The sequence below is a fragment of the Rhinolophus hipposideros genome, assembly GCF_964194185.1.
Source record: "Rhinolophus hipposideros genome assembly, chromosome: 7".
NCBI lineage: Eukaryota > Metazoa > Chordata > Mammalia > Chiroptera > Rhinolophidae > Rhinolophus > Rhinolophus hipposideros.
In genome coordinates, this window is record NC_138053.1 from 33,252,217 (window position 1) to 33,269,419 (window position 17,203).

Genomic DNA, 17,203 nt, shown 5'->3' on the forward strand with positions numbered 1-17,203 from the left:
GGAATGAGTTATTCAAGAGAGTACTAATATTTAACATACTTTTCCTCACTCGATTTCTCAGGATAGACATATATTTTGAGAATTATTTTTAACTTCCCTATTAAGTTTTCATACTGATCTTGTCTTTTCTCGCACTAGATGAAAACAGAGTCTATTCAACTACCATTTTTCTAACAATTATAAATACATTTTCCTTACTCTATCAATGGGTATTTTTATGTGAGCTCCTGTAATAAAACTCTCAATAATCATGTCCTAAATAGGTAAAAATCAGAAAAATACACTTTCTAGAGTACTGGTTTATTCTTTGTAGGAATTTGGCATTTTAGCTGAAACAAGCTAAATCAAAGTTGAAATCAAAGTTGGTGCCTACATATGTCCATTACGTCTTATTTTCTTCAATTACACTCCTATTACTAGTAAGAAAGGTAGGATCAGACTTCCCTAATTATATAGGAAGCAAGCAGATAATTTATTTTCTATAGTTACAATGCTGTGTTGCGTGGTATGTTTAATCAGAACATTTTGGTAAACCAGAACTATTTAAAAGTTCAAGAGAATAATCATCTTTTACATAGTAAAATCACTGCATTTTTCTATCGGCAAAATGCTAATTATTCAATGATTGGATATTAACTTCGATTTTGTAAGAGCAGTTAGCAGTTTAGAGGGTAAACTGGTGATCTGTTTAAGTTACTACTCACTTTTTGGATCATACCTATATATAATGTAATTACCAGGAACTTGAAGGAAGAATCCAATACCTTCATCTTTAGAGTATGCATAGCACTTCATAGAATTCGCTGTAGCAAAGGCACCCCCTACATATTGAAATATTCTTGCCATCTGTATGTCCTCTTTGGAGAAATGTCTCTTCAGGTCCTCTGCCCATTTTTCAATTGGGTTGTTTGTTTTTTGTTGTTGAGTTGCATGAGTTCCTTATATATTTTGGATACTAGCCCCTTATCAGAGGCACTGTTTGCAAAAGTCTTCTTCCATTCAGTTGGTTTTCTCTTTATTTTGTTGATGGTTTCTTTTGCTGTGCAGAAGCTTTTAAGTTTGATACGGTCCCATTCATTGATAGACATATGAAAAAATGCTCAACATCACTAATCATCAGAAAATGCAAATACAAACCGCAATGAGATATCACCTCACCCCAGTTAGAATGGCTGTCATCTACAAGACAAATAGTAAGTGTTGGAGAGGCTGTGGAGAAAAAGGAACCCTCATACACTGTTGGTGGGAATGCAGACTGGTGCAGCCGATATGGAAGGCAGTGTGGAGGTTCCTCAAAAAATTACTAATAGAATTACCATATGACCCAGCAATCCCTCTTTGGATATCTACCCAAAAAGTCTGAAAACATTTATACATAAAGACACGTGTACTCCAATGTTCATTGCAGCTTTGTTTACGGTGGCCAAGACATGAAAACAACCAAAATGTCCTTCGATAGATGAATGGATAAAGAAGTTGGTAGATGAGGGTAAAGGGGATCAAATATATGGTGATGGAAGGAGAACTGACTCTGGGTGTTGAACACACAATGTGATTTATAGATGATGTGATACAGAATTGTACATCTGAAATCTATGTAACTTTACTAACAATTGTCACCCTAATAAACTTTAATTAAAAAAAAAAAAAAATATATATATATATATATATATATATATATATATATATATATATATATATATATACTTGAAAGACTATCTGGAAATTAAAGAAATGGGTCAGGGAAATGCAGGGTTAGTTAGACTGCATTGTTTTAAAGCTTTGTAAGTGACTGGAAAGGGAAACAGGAATCAAATCAGGGCAATGACATGTAGTGTTATGTTTGATTGCTTTTAGTTTAGGTGGAACACTATATTTTTGTAGGTGAAATACAAGAATGCAGAGATGAGTCTGATGACTGTGTTTATGAATTGTATCTTTGGGGTAGAATATGGTTAGCAAGCAAGAGTTATGTTCAACTGCATGGGAACAAAAACTTAACACCAATGTTAGAAATTAGGATATTCCTTATAAAAGTATAGATTTTCATATACTCTTGAGAAACTCAAAACTTTGACATTTTGCATCTGTATTCCCCATAAGATCTAGTTGGCTGAAGCCAACACTAGCCAAGGTTTCTCTAGTTTGACATGTTTTGCTATTTGTGAGATATTCAAGCTAACCATTGACCCAAGCAGTTTACTATTGCAACTTTACGAATTAATGAAGTTTTCATTCATATCTTTGAGGGTGATCTGTTTTCTATTATAACAGATGATAATATTTGTGAAATGTTAGTCCTCTTTTCATATGGAATAACAGATAAAGAAGTAAACAGTAAAACAGTGAGCAAATATTGAATAATACATACAAAGTTGTCACTTCCTTGCAAGGAAATAATAATTTGTAAAACCATTATTGCACAATATGCAAACAGTTCATTAAAATTATAATTGCCTATAGTAGTAGTGACTAGTGAGTATTAATCAGTTTGACACCTGTAATGAAAAAATTAGAACACAAAAATGTCTGATTATTAGCTTAGCTTTCATTTTTCTTAAGTCATACTGGAAGCTAATTGTACTTTGGATTTTTTATTTTTTATTTCCCCATATTAATAACATTTATAAAGAACCATATTACTCTATCTGTGAGTGGGTGTGGGCATATCTTACAAGTGTTTTCAAATTTGTTCTTTGAAGTTTTTGATCAAGACATTACAACTAATCATTTTTGATCTCACATGATGGAACTGTGCTTTCAAATCTTTCTCATTTTAAAAATCGCATTAACCTTATAATGCTCTTATGACATTCTTAATAAATTATTTATCTATTTACATTAAAATATGAAACAGTCACTGAAGACAAATTCTTTTTCCCTACATTTATAGACATGATTTTCTTTCTTAATACTAATTCTTACAGCCCTATATGTAGTCTACCACTTTTAAAAGCCTATCAGGAATTGATTCATATATTTTCATCAAACAACTGAACCTCTGGGGAGTTGACTAAGAGAGATGGTTTCATGTATCAGTTCCTTGTACTTTCAAGATTCGTCAGGATTTAGGGGAGTTTCTGCATTCTACAGCTAATTTCATAGTTAAAATAATTAGCTTGGTTAAAGGCTTGATTTTATTGGTCCTGGGTTGTTCTTTATTATTGTAAGCTAAGAAATGACACATTTAAGATGCATCAGATGTGAGCAAATCAATGAACATTGTACTGAGACCTTATTTGGTTATGTCTAACACTTATGACTTGATTTCCCCCCCTCATCTTTGGGTTGTTTCTTGTCCTTTTTTTCTTCTTCTTCACATGTTGAATAAAAACCTAAAGAATTACCAAACCAAATATGGGTGTTTGGAAACGTACAAGTTCAGCTACTTATCAGGACGGATTAAAGATCTCATAATTAGTCAGAAAAATAAATGTTTTCATTTCTTAGTATCATCATATGTCAAAGTTCTTAAACAGATAAGACTGACAGGTTAACTATATATAATTGCAAATTTATATGTGCTTACCTGTAAAAATGAATTTGCTGTTGCCTGCAATGATTTACTTTAGAAAAAGGCCCACAAACACTTCTTCTACTTACTTTGTTCAGTAAGTGACCAGTGGAGCACATTTTTGGTCCACAACTTCTTAGTGGCAGAGTCAAGCTTCAGTGTCAGGCCTGTCTGACTATATTTTGATCCTGAAATGTATACTATTAAATGAATCTTTATGAAGTACACAGGCTTTTTCTGCTCTAAAATAACAAAATACATATATTATTCATACAGTGTTATGGGATGAATAATGCTGGGCCACATATTAAATGGCCGTCTGAGGTGTAAATTAAACTAAAAAATGCTTTTCTTCAAGCATTTTGAGGCAATTATGCCTTTTCGTTTGGTTGTTTTGGGGATTTTTCTTTTGATACTAGAATATCTTTCTCATAACAGCAAGGACCCTAAGCTCAGAACTGCTCTCAAGCTACACGTTCTTTCAGAACATTAAGGAATGCTTCCTCCTGGAAATAATATTTTCAGACAAAAATATTGTGTGTGTTTTTCTGCTTTTCAAGGCATAACAAAACAGTTAGCATTTCTTAAACTTTTTTTTTCTTTTAAGTAAACCATGTAGTAACAATCAAGTTGATTCAGTGATATGTGTCTGCGTCAAAAACAAAAAATGATTCCCAATATATGTATCATTAGTTGAGAACCTAATTTGCTTCTCAACTCGTGATGCATTCCAACCATAAGATTTGCCTCGCAATACTTGCTGATGGAGTCCACAATGTCATCTAGATTTAAGTTTAGTTGCCATAGCACGTATGCTTGTTGTTGACAAGAAAACTACAGAGAAGAAAGAGTGGTGCCTGGTGATAGGTTAGCTATATTTAACATTTCACAATTGAAAACAATGTTTAGTAAATTAATTCTCCAGGACTGTGCAGCTGCTGCTTCAAGTGATGGGCGATGTTGAAAGGGATGTTCTAGTTGAAAATTCAGTTGAAAAGTTTCTGTATTGAATCTATTTTTGTCAGTTTAACAGTCAGTGTAAACCAATCTTTCAGTTTAAGCCAACGTTGCCAAAAAAAAAAAAAAAAGTGATCTTTTTGACTACGTTTTTTTCAGTCTCACTGAAAGTGAAACATGTTTTTGGATTCTTTCAGTTATCTTTATCATTAAAACAGTTGCTGAATTTAGGTGTATTCTTATCTCATGGAGTTTAAAACGTTACATTATGCTCCCAAAATGACAGTTAAAGACATATAAGGAATCATTTTTTGTTGTTTTTTTAAGTCACACGGAAAACACACACACCCCTCCTTTAAATATCCAGTAATAACTTGACTACATTTTAGGAAAACTTGTTCAGCAGGATCTCGAATAATGTGGTTTCATTCAATGTAATTCTGTTATAACATTGATGAGAAAAAAAAAGAAACCCAAAGAAACAAAAAAAAACAAATCTACAACCTGCTGAGGCCACTGAGTATGGAGTTTGCATGTTCTCCCCATGTTTGCATGGGTTTTCTCTGGGTCCTCTAGTTTCCTCCCGCAACCCAGAGATGTGCACATTAGGTGAACTGGCATGTCTAAATTGTCCTAGTCTGAGTGAGTGTGGCTGTGGGTGTGAGTGTGCCCTGTGTTTGAAGGGCGTCCTGCTCAGGGTGGATGCCCACCTTGTACCCTGAGCTACCACAATAGGTTCTGGCCACCCAGGACCCCAAACTGGAATAAAGGATTGGAAAAGAATGCCCTTAGTTGCTTTTATGAATAAAAGATGAACTTTTTTATATGTATGTATTGCTCAAATTTATTCAAAGTTTCGCATTTGAAGTGTTTGGGGTCTTTAGAAGTTTGGTGACCAGAAATACATTGTGGGAACTTAACTCTTGTTTATATCAATTAGCCTATGGCAAAATTGGTTTTGTTATGTGTCCTTTTGCTTAAAGTCACAGTTTTCAAGAACCTATCTACGACATTATATGAAGACTTACTGTACTAGTTCAGCTTGCATATTAAACATTAGTTTTTGTTGATTCAAGTTTTTTTACAGCATAGAAGTTAAACTGAGTTTTCTATTACTCTCATCCTGAAGTAATTTTTTTAACCTGTTCTTTTCATTGCTATCAATTATCTTCTGAGCAAAAGCATGTCTATTCTCCTTGGTGACACTTAAAGTGTTGTTTAAATTCAATGTAAGTACAAGAGTTTTTCATGCATCCAATGACATTTAATTATATTTAAGCAATAGTTTTCCCTTTTCTAAAGTCTGAACAACAGCTAGACTTAGCAAATTCACAGAACTTTCTATAGTCCATTACATCTATAATGTAAAAAATGCCTATAGCCTGCTAGGGAGAAAAGAAAAAAAAAAAAAAAAAAAGAACTAACCTTTCCTTTACTGGTTAAAAAAAAAAAGAAAACTTAAGCATTGAAGTCACAATATTATTCACTCATAGTAATTATTTTCAGTCTGGCTTGCATCCTACGTCAGGAATCTTAGCTCATATAATTTTTCATGAATAGATTTAAGCCCTAGAAGAGTAACTAAAAGTTTGGTTCAGTGTAAGAAAAAAAACCATATTGGAGACATTGAAGGTTTTCTCCCTCCACCTCTTTTCATTTTTAAAACAGTAAATACTATAGTAACAATCTCTGAATTTTGCCTAAAATCTTACATTTCTATATTTTGATTAATCTGTGTGAATTTGTAATTTTTATTCTGTTTTGCAAGGCAATTTTACTATTCTTCACTGCTGCCATTTAAAAAAATTAACTACTATTGCACCTATAACAACACTGGAAGAATACACACAATAGTATCATCTGCACTTAATAATTATTTCTCTCATTAAGCGTTATGTTCTCCTAAGAGTAAGACAGTATGATGTCTTTCAAAACTCTTCTGAACTTAGTCCACTTTTTTATATCAATTGACCGTGAGTGAATAAATTAAAGATGTCCTATGATACTCAGGAATTTAGAAGACTTAAAGTTTGAAAATACTTTTGCTGCTAACTTTCTATAACACAGCAAAGATGCTGTTATTGGAAAGTTCCCTTTGCAATCAGTTGAAAAACATGTAAGTGTTAACTTTTTTTCATGAGTAAAGGGATTGTCCCTTTTGGATTTCCAAGCTAAAGAATCTTCTTTCAGTTCTGGACCTGAAACATATTCATTGCACGCTTGCAAACATGCCATTACTTGAGAGTTATATCTTCAAATATCTACTGCAACCCCTTCAAATTATGTTCAAAGGAAAATGATAATACCATCCATTTTGGTGATTTAACCACATCCTTGCAGTCTTTATTTTACAGCCAGCCTTGTCATTTTCACAGGAAATGAATTTTTTTTGTTGAAATACAGGTGCGGTATTTCTCAAATTTTTTTCCCAAACAAATAAATGGTAGGTAATAAGTATGTATAAAAGTTTCTATAGATTGCTGCTCTTGATGCTAGTTATTAACTTTTAAAAAAATCATATTTGTTTGCTTAGCATAATGAAGGACTTCTCTATTTCTGCAATTCATATGCCCTATAGTTGCTGATTTCACCGGCAATTCTCTTCTTTTATATTCTGTACTTTGTTAAGATGGAATGTTATGGTGCCTGATAGTATTTGTATTATTTTTTAAGTCATTTTGTAGGGCAATTACACAGGTTGTCCTGTACAAATCCCACTCATTACTAACCTGATATTCTAAATATTTGAGAGAAAAATTCAAAAAAATGTATTCTTTTTCAGAGAGCTGATGGACATATCCATTGTAAAATCTGGCCAAATAAAGTTTTAAATGACCTGTTTTTCTAGTTAGACCACACATTAACCTGGGATGTATTTAAAGCAAACCAAACTAGAGGAAACAAAAGGAAAAATATGTGTTAGTTATTTTCCATGCCTCCTTGCTTCTGGCTTATAAGTGTGTTTTGGAGAATTGACCTTTTGGTGAAGTGATGGAAGGTCATATTTTGTGCTCAGTAATAAAATGTACAAATTGTCATGGAACTTAAACAATAATAGCACTAAAGGAAAAATATGTCTGTCATATCTTGAATGCTATAATAATGGCATTGTTTTCAGCACTCTGAAAATACAAGCTTGCAATAACAACACTTCAGTAAATAATATCCAACTTTCTACCTAGAAAAGAACTTTCTCAGATTGTTTCCAGCTGCTATATGTTTAGTAGCTTACGGGTCAAGCCATCTCAGACTTTGTAGACCAGGTTCATAGTTTTTTTCTGCAATATAATTCCTTCAAAGATGTATTAGGCTCCTAGATTACTTCTCTGTAGTTAGTTCCTGGTATAATAACACCACCTGAATATTTCATATGAACACAGTTCTTCAGTCTTTTGACTGTCCTCTAATTATTCTGGCCTCCACCTCCCTTCCCTCAATTTAACGGCAGCTAATCTTAAGTCATTTGAATTGATATTTAATATACTTAGGTGGGAAGGCAATATCACTCTTGCTGCTGCGATGACCCTGATTTACAGTTGCATCTCTTGTTCGTTGGGTTATTAGAAACATTTGGGAGGTCCCAATTACTAGACTCTCACACAGCTTGGATTATAGGTCACTGCCAGAGATATTTCCTTCCATCTCAGCTTGCAACTTGGCTGTTCCATGCCTAACTTCACCAATTTTTTAGGGCTTTTCTAAAAGGAACAACAGACATAAAGCAATGTACAAAAACTTTTAAACCAATTCTCAAAGAGCAACAGGCTTATTAGATATAGAGCATGACTCCCAAATTGTTGCACACAGTTTTATCAGGAGCTTTGCTATATCATGCCAATGGTCCATAACTTTCCAGCCAGCTCTATCTATTTTCTCATCAGCTATCATCTAACTTAGCATATGCATATAAGTTTATGTAGCATCTCAAATTTGTTATCAATTCCTTTATAAGTTATGAGATAGGCTAAGCTTCCATTAAAAAAAGGGACCTTAAAATACAGTGGATGAAACAAGGCAGAAGTTTATTTCTCTCTCATCAAGTCATGCACACGATCCACTCATACACCATTTAAGATAATCGACTCATGTGACCAAACCCTGCTGCACTGGTGTTTGAAAACTTGAAAATGTTCTATTTGAGCATCCGTGTGCCCAATCAAATCTTAAAAGATTCAAATACTAAAAGGAAGAAGGGAGGAAAGAACACTAAGAAACAATTAGCCATCTCTGCCATGCATGAGTCTACTGTTCTATTTGCCCATCTTTTCCTCTAATGTACCCATCTTACTTCCTGGATTTTTGAGTTTGGAAGAAAGCTTTCATATACATACAGCACAATATAGTTTTAAATCTTTTTCAAATAATTATAATATACACATGATTTTGATAAATGTATGTGTAAGTTTATTGGAAAGTTCAATCATTTTAATAGAGTTAACTAAGGTATAATTCCAAACAATTTCAAGTCACTTTTATTCATCTTAACTAGACAACATTAAACAAAATAGATAACTATAGAAAATTAAAGATAGCAGAATATCTAGTTATGCAAAGTGAAGTCATGGCAATTTCATTTTATTCAATAAACTCGTTTTTTAAATATATTTTGGTTAATGGAGGACTTTTATCTCTTCACATTAAATTGAGAAACTGTGCAAATGATTTTTAAAATATATATTCTATACCCTATGGAATCTACCTAATTGGTTTGTTTAATTAACACCCCACAGTTTAAGGTTAATAATTTACCAATTTGCATTTCATCACATAGAATTTTGTAAAAAAAACAAAAAAATTATCATCAGTTCTTGGATATGTTGTCATTAATGGAAATCTTTGTTTCTATTTCAAATATAGGAAGAACATTCTTCGTTTCCTAGATGCAGAACGAGATGTCTCAGTGGTCAAGAGCAGTTTTAAGCCTGGTGATGTCATACACTATGTGCTTGATAGGCGCCGGACACTGAATATTTCTCAGGATCTGCATAGCCTCCTACCTGAAGTTTCACCAATGAAAAATCGTAGATTTAAGACCTGTGCAGTTGTTGGAAATTCTGGCATCCTGCTAGATAGTGAATGTGGAAAGGAGATTGACAGTCACAATTTCGTAATAAGGTAAGCTTTATTCTGTTCCTAAAGATTGTAATTTCATCAAATGTTTAATTTAGAAGTGGAAAACTGGCAGAAATGTTTAAATTTTACATCAATATTAAGGATTAGTCAAAGCTCAAACACATATTTATCTATATCTTTTTCTGTGTAGCATCCAAATTTACATTTATCCTGAAATATAAATTTAGAATTACTGCATCATTGAAAGAAAAGATTCACATCAGTGGTTCTTTTTCTGCTAAATGGCAATTTTATTAATTTTCATACTACATAGGAAAATGATTTTTCTTAATATTTCTTCTTAATATTCATTAATTTGATATTAATTTATTCACTAACACAAATAATTAATCATTTATATTAGTGAAATAATTAATTCACTTAATTAATTATATTCATAATTATTTTATATTAGATTATATTCATAAATATAAACATTAGTATGCAATGACATAATAGATGTAAGTTAATTTACTTTTAATGATAATTATTTAGCAGCTTCTAAGAATATAATTTAACAAGATTATATTTGATATCTTGGGCCAAATTGTCTTTATATGTGGTATTTGTGTATGATAGTATATTTTAATTTTTGAGTTTTCACACATAATTAAATATACCTATTTGTTTTTCATTGATGGTCAACAGATATTTGATGAGTCATGTGCTTGGTGAACTTTTAAATAACTGATAAAAATACAACAGTAGAAATAGTATTGTGATGGAATCATATACATTAACAATTTTTAATTCCCAATTCAGATATCTGAACAGAATTTTTGGCTTGCTTAGTTCTTTATAAAAGTTTGCTAAATGAGTGATATAAGTATTTTAAAACATGAAACAGTGCAATATATAGATTAAAAAGTATGACGATTTGTCATGTTGACAAATAACCTGAAGTATTTTTTTCAGATTTTTATTACAATATAGATAACATTCATTACTTTAGTTTCAGGTGTACACAATAGTTATTTAACATTTATATACTTAAAGAAGTGATCACTCTAAGTCCAGCAACCATCTGACACTGTACTATGCTATCCCAGTATTATTGACTATATTCCCTATGCTGTACATCACATCCCCATGACTTATTTTATACTTGGAAATTTGAACCTCTTATTCCCCTTCACCTTCCCCCACCACTTTTTAAATTTTTCAATTACAGTTTACATCCAATATTATCTTATATTAATTTCAGGTATACAGCATAGTGGTTAGACATTTATATAATTTAAGAAGTGATTCCCCTGATGAGTCTAGTACCCATCTGGCACTATACAGTTATTTGCCATGTTATTGAATATAGTCCTTATGCTTTAGTTTACATCCCTGTAACTATTTTGTAACTATCAATTTGAACTTCTTAAGGACCTCACCTTTTCCACCCTGTCCCCCGACCCCCATCCATCGATCACCCAGATAGATCTAGTACCCATCTGACACCATACATAATTACTACAATATTATTGACTATATTCCTTATGTTATACCCTACATCCCCATGACTACTATGTAACAACCAGTTTGTACTTCTTAATCCCTTCCCCTTTTTCACCCATTCCCAACCTCCCTCCCATCTGGCAACCATCAAAATGTTCTCTGTATCTATGAACTTGTTTCAGTTATCTTTGTTTATTTTATTCTTTAAATTCCACATATAAGGGACATCACATTGCATCTGTCTTTCACTATGTGACATACTTCATTCAGCATGGTACTCTTCAGGTCCATCCATACCATCACAGATGGCAAGAGCCCATTCCCTTCCATGGCTGAGCAATATTCCATTATATATCACCTACTCTTTATACCTTCATCCATCAATGGAAACCCAGGCTAGTTCCACATCATGGCCATTGTAAATAATGCTGTAATGAGCATATAGAGGCACAGGTCCCCTTGAAGTCGCATTTTGGATTTCTTCAGCTAAATACCCAGAAGTGGGATTACTGGGTCCTTTGTCACTTGTTATAGCCTTTGTTTTAAAGTCGACTTTTGTCTGGTATAAGTATTGCTACCACAGCTTTTTTTTTTTTTTTTTGCATTTCCATTTTCATGAGATTTTTTCCCCCATCCCTTTACTTTCAATCTGTGTGTATCTTTTGATCTGAAGTGAGTCTCTTGTAGGTAGCTGTGGGGACAGAGCCAGGAGAGCAGTATCCAGGCTCTCGGCCTCACATGGAAAGGTGATGGCTCAGTTATTAGATGGCCGTCACCTGTAATCAGATGGCCATCTGCTGTGGCTGGGTGGCCATCAGCTGTAACCAGTTAGTCATTAGCCACTAATATAACTGCTGTGGCTATGTTGGAAGGTTGGTTGGTTGGCAGAGAAACGGACAGTGGATAACAGCTAGCAAGTGGGTTTGGTTGGCGGCTCCTGCTTCCTGTGTCTCCAACCCAGCTGCCAGCAAGAATATAGTGGTATGACTCCCCTATCTATGGCTCTGTTGTTGTTCCTTTTTGGCATCACCTATCCTGTGTTCTTGTTGTGGGGGGAGCGGGACTAGAGACCCGGCCTGACAGCAGCACATGTAAGGGTCTTGTTTTCTTCTCCATTCAGCCACCCTATCTTTTGATTAGAGAATTTAATCGATTTACACCTAAAGTAATTGTTGATAGATATGTAGTTATTGCCATTTTATTATTCATGTTTTTATTTATTTATTTATTTTTTGTCTTAAAGAAGTACCTCTCAGATTCCTTATGATACTGGTTTGGTAGTGATGAACTCCTTTAGCTTTTTCTTGTCTTTATCTGTCCTTCAATTCCAAGTAATAGCTTTGCTGGGTAGTTTTTCTGTGGTTTAGTTATAATTGATCTGATCTTGAAAGGAGGTGAGCACTGTGTCTACCTACTCCTCCATCTTGACCAGAAATTCTAATAACCTGAAGTTTTGAATATGCTGGAATCTAGCCTGTGAAAGTACCCATCTGACACCATACATAATTACTACAATATTATTGACAATATTCCTGAAAAAAATCTTTTTGATATGTAGTCTTAAAAATAAATATAATTAATAAGTATTAATTATAAAAAAGCAACAATTTTTCAAGAAGTAATAATAGCTAAGAGAAATCATAATAGAACACTATGAGGTGAATATAATTCACAACAATGAATATAAGTAGAAACATTTTGCCTTATTAGCTTACCTTTTCTTAGTTGGATGCAGGGTCAGATATTCATTTGACTTCAGTTGAGCCTTTAAAAACGCAAACTCTTAAATTGATTGGACCGAGAGAAAACCCTGTCAGCATGTAGATATACAAACAAAATTGTATCCAAAGAGGAGGTAAAAATATTTGATAAGGAAATGACAGTGGAAGTGGAAATAATGAGCTTCAAACATTGAAGTCTGTGTCCAGTATGGTGTTAAAGAAAAAGTAAAACATCTAGAATTCCCAGAGTCTAAAATCAAGGGGCCGGTTAAATAAAGGAGTAAAAAATTTAGAGTATAATAGAAGTTGTTGCAATGGAAAGAAGATAATTTTAAAAGCTGGTTCAAACTGGAGGAACACAGGATTCAAATGTGACTGATTTCTTGTGTGTATATTCCTCTAAGCTTTAGTATTGAGATATTTATAACCCATTAGATGCAGCCCATCTCAGACTCTGCAATTAAGACACTTTCTTCTATTCCCTCATTTTATTTATTTATTTATTGAATGAAAGAACGAATGTAGGATTTGAGAAAAATTTGGTTTGTTTTCATGTATTGTTGTCTTAGAATTTACACAACACTGAATTCCAAAATTAATATATAAGAGGAGACATATATAAGTAAAAATAAATTAAACCCTTATGATGAAAAAGAAAATGCAGAAATACAAAGAATAGTTAGTGAAATGTGCTAGATATTGGGGATCAGAAAGCTGGGTTCCTGACAATTACTGAAACGTAATATTGGACAAATGTCTTAAGGTTCTAGACATCATTATTTCCACTGTCTGGTGAAATTAATAATGATAAGCCTATTATTTCAAAGTGTTTTTTTTCTAAGTATCAGATGGAAAATATAGTAAAGAAATGCATAAACTGTAAAGCTTAACTAACGATGAAAGACACTAAAGTACATCTTGTTTGAGTTAAATGTTGTAGTTGAAAATTAAATTTGTCATTGCATTTCCTAATAACAATGGTCATTGACTAGAAATTCACATTCTCATTTTCTGATGTAAACAAAAAGACAAACTTTCCCCAGTTTATCAAATGTGTACATAGTTGACACTGAATAACATATTAGAAAATATGAAATGCAGACACAGTAACACTGCTCAAAAAATGTATACAACTTGACACTTGGGTCAACGTTGCTCAAGCAATAGTTCACCATCATCAAAGGAGTCTAGATGCTGATGGTAACTACTTTGAACACCTCTTGTAATTGCAGAAGTCAAATATGACTTGTGTTCATCTTTTGTTATCAGTATATATTGAGTATTACAATTTCAATACAGTTTTCCTTTCTTAAAATGTGTATACATTTTTTGGCACCCTCTGTAGATAGAGATGTCTATAAAATCTGAGTACATAAAATTATATATAATTGTAGTGAAGATATATATTTCTTCAGGAAACTACAAAGATAAAAAATGTTTTTTACTTTATGATGATCTAGCTTCTTAACAGAAGGGATGATACATTTCACAAAAGAAAAGATGGAGAGAAGAATTGACTTGTCTTGACTTATACAATGCATTTTTATAACTCAATCAATTTTTCATTCTCCAATGGTGGATAATTTACAGTGAACTTTAAATCATCCTCTTGATCTTCTATGAATGCTAACTCTTTTATAGCAAAATAGACTTTTCTGGGAGAGAAAATATATTCCTGCTTTTCTATGTGTTCACAAAATGTCCTTAATTCTTTCCCAGCTACTCTCATAGAGACTATGTTTGTCCTTAATTCAAATGTTTTAATTAGGAACAACTAAGTTTCTGGTAGGAATCCAGGTACAGGGTATTAGAAAATTGTTTTTTTGTTCTTTTTCTTTTTAAGAATCTTACTGATTAAAATAACTACTTTATATTTTAGGTATTTGCTACACATGTTTTCTAACTTATTTTTACTTAATATTACTTAATATTGTATTCATATTTTTGATCTTGAAATTTTATAGTTTTTAAAACTAGTTATCTTTGTTATTTCTATTGACTTTAATAATACAATGTACATTCTGGGTAGAAATCAAAATTTCTGTTTTATTCTAATTACTTATGATTTTAAAATTTTAACTTAAAACTAAATATGAAATGTTTAATTATGGATTGTGTTGTGAAACAGAGCTCCAACTTTTTTTCTTCAATAATATCTCTCTTTGGATAAAAATATTTTATTTTCAGGAGATAATTTTTTAAATGGAAATGACAATAACTGATAAACTATTTAAATTCTAAGACATTTTAAAAAATGCTTATTCCATTTTCTAAAAGCAATATATTATAAATAGATAAATTGCTCATCTATCAATTTAGCAATATGTTTTTTTTAATTCTTAAAAATATCAGTGCAAAGTTGCAATGATATTGGCAATCCTGCAAAATGCTTTCAAAATTGTAAATTCATAAAACTTTTCCAAAAATCAGATTGACAATGTCTACCAAGCCTCAGAAATAGTGTATTTCTTTATTCACTATTCCCAGTTCTAGGAATCTACCCAAATGTGAACAATTGTTTGAGAAGAAAGGCATTTTACAAACATATGGTGATAGAAAGAGACTAGACTCTAGGTGGTGAGCACACAATGCAATTTACAGATAGTGTATTATAGAATTGTACACTTGAAATTTATATAATGTATAAACCAGTGTCACCCCAATATATCTAATTCAATAAAAAAGAATAGCATTTTATAATGCACAAGAAAGGACAAGTACATTGTACTTCTGGATGATTAGTTATTCAACAGATGGAAAAGAAGAACCTAAGGTTAAGGGACAAGTAAGCACAAAGACAAATGCTTTCCTTAGTCTTAGCTAATGTAAGACAGGGTTTGGGCCCACTCTACTATTACGTTCATTATGAGCAACAGTGTGGAAGGAGAAATGGCAAAGTATGTTAGACTTAAATGATGAAGGATAATTACATCATATTAAGAATTTACACAGTATCTTGTAGGCCAAGAAAGGCCCCAAGAGTTTGTTGGTTTGCTGGTTTACTTGTTTGGGGTTTTATTACTGTTGGGGTTTTATTACTGTTGCTATAAGCTGGAGCGGAAGACCCTTAGAGGTATGGAAGCATGAGCGTATTTGCAGGTGGAAGGACCATGATAACAAATAAATCAAAGATAAGAAAAAGAAAGAGCACTCAATGAGGGAAATACTAGGGGAAGCAAAATATGATGAATTCCAAGTCACAGGACAGACTAAACCAGAGTACCCCAGATAAACCAAGTTTAGATGGTATGATTTATATTAATGTAAAATGTTGTAGAGATCATCCTTCCCTGACATCAAATGAGCATTAGCAAATGGGCAGTTGATCAGTCCTTCCATAGATTTCAAAATATGACTCCAGTTTTGGGCTTGAAGTATTTGTTATTTTTCAGCTACCAAACTCATATGTAAATGGACGTAGGCCCCAAATATGGACTCCAAAGCCAAACACACACTTTTCAGTATTTATTGCTTCGAGTAATACATAGCATAGCTTTGATTTTTCTTATAATTGATTCATTCACTCCTTCACTTTTTTATTTGCCTATTTATCACAAAGTGGAGATATAGAAATGGAAAACAAGTCTCTACATTGAGCTGATCACAATCTACTAAAGGAGATAAAGTAGTGAATGATTACATTGGTGCAAAAGTAATTGCAGTTTTTGCAATTATTTTTAACCTTTTAAACCACAATTACTTTTGCACCAACATAATAATAATGTGTAGATTGCTTTATTAGAGAAACACAGAGAAGTAGGCAGTGCTAATGAGACAGAGAGGAGACATAAATGGATGACCAAGGATGATTTTCTGAGAAAAGCAGCACTTGACTTGAATCATGAAAACTGAGGAGGTAAATATAGAGAGAAGAGAGTGAGTTGTAGTCGAGATTGGATCTATGATGCCCAAAGGGACCTGGACATGAGAATGAGTGGCTTTCCCAGTCTAAGTTGTTTCAGCATGCTGGAATAAGTTTCCGTAGGTGCATGGAAGAAATGAGGCTGAAGAGGGAGGCTGAGAGGTAGGTAACACAGGGTCCATTACGCCTTGTTAAGGAGGGTGGGTTTAAAGTTGCGGGTAGTCCGTGGAGCCACTCAGGAGAGGAATGACATGATCACATTTAAATTTCAGGAAGATTTCCAGGTGATAAATAATTTAGAGGCAGACAAAGATGGTAATACTGTAAAGAGTCTAAAGGTGGGGATAATGAATGGCAAAGTAAGATAGTGACTGAGGATCGATGAAGAAGGAAAATTAGGAAAATCAAGGGACAATATGAATTGTATAATAAATGGAAAGTGCAAATGATAATGAATATAAATACACTACATTTTAAAATGTAACATTTTTTGGAAGGCAGAAAATGAACATTGAAGACTTCTAATTGTTTTCCATCGGTTCCTCTGAGGTGGTTAGGCTTACGTTAACAAACTACAGTTTTCCTTAGAAC

General features: G+C 32.8%; 1 protein-coding gene across 1 annotated transcript in view; it reads left to right on the plus strand.

The window, feature by feature from the left end:
• Positions 1 to 17,203, plus strand: part of ST8SIA4 (ST8 alpha-N-acetyl-neuraminide alpha-2,8-sialyltransferase 4) — an 81,401-nt gene that overhangs the window by 8,225 nt on the left and 55,973 nt on the right. The window contains exon 3 of the mRNA XM_081054039.1: positions 9,329 to 9,586. Coding sequence (XP_080910165.1) covers positions 9,329 to 9,586 — 258 coding nt within the window. The remainder of the gene's footprint in view (positions 1 to 9,328; positions 9,587 to 17,203) is intronic.